The sequence below is a fragment of the Penaeus monodon genome, chromosome 28 (assembly GCF_015228065.2).
Source record: "Penaeus monodon isolate SGIC_2016 chromosome 28, NSTDA_Pmon_1, whole genome shotgun sequence".
Classification (NCBI taxonomy): Eukaryota; Metazoa; Arthropoda; class Malacostraca; order Decapoda; family Penaeidae; genus Penaeus; species Penaeus monodon.
The window spans coordinates 32,643,524-32,644,015 of NC_051413.1; the positions used below are offsets into that span (position 1 = coordinate 32,643,524).

The 492-nt window shown below is 47.2% G+C and overlaps 1 protein-coding gene across 1 annotated transcript in view; it reads right to left on the bottom strand.

Annotated features, from left to right (window-relative positions):
• The window catches only part of LOC119591177 (cartilage oligomeric matrix protein-like), a 14,802-nt gene that overhangs the window by 13,250 nt on the left and 1,060 nt on the right, over nt 1-492 (bottom strand). The window contains exons 3-4 of the mRNA XM_037939886.1: nt 286-413; nt 4-147 (exon numbers count right to left, since the gene is read on the bottom strand). Of these exons, the coding sequence (XP_037795814.1) occupies nt 4-147; nt 286-413 (272 nt within the window). The remainder of the gene's footprint in view (nt 1-3; nt 148-285; nt 414-492) is intronic.

Consider the following 492-nt stretch of genomic DNA (forward strand, 5'->3'; position numbering starts at 1 on the left):
TACGTTTCCCTGGTCCGCGTTGGGTACCACTGGGCAGTTGTCCCGACGACACTGAGGATCGACGCAAGGCAGGTCCATGTTGGGGAAGCCGTCCAGGTCGCTGTCAGGGCCGCAGGTCACACCATCACCTGCAAATCCTGTTGGACACTGCCGCAGAAAGAAATTACTGCTTAATACTTTGTAATCCGTGAGTAACTGCTGTACGTCGACAGTTATAAACCTTGTTAATGAACGCATTTTAGAAAAAAAATCTTACGAGAGCACAATACCCAATGATTAACCCACCTCTAATTTTATGCAATAGCTACCATTGCCACTGTACCCGAAAGGGCAAGGACCACAAATGAACAAAGTCTCGTTGAAGGTAACATTGCATGCAACTCCAGGGAAGCAAGTGTTCAGCTCACAGGCATCTGGAAAGTAAGAGGCACATATGATTCCTGTTCCCGTACAGATTACTTTGCCTAGACTGCGTGTGTGCAGTAAATCAAT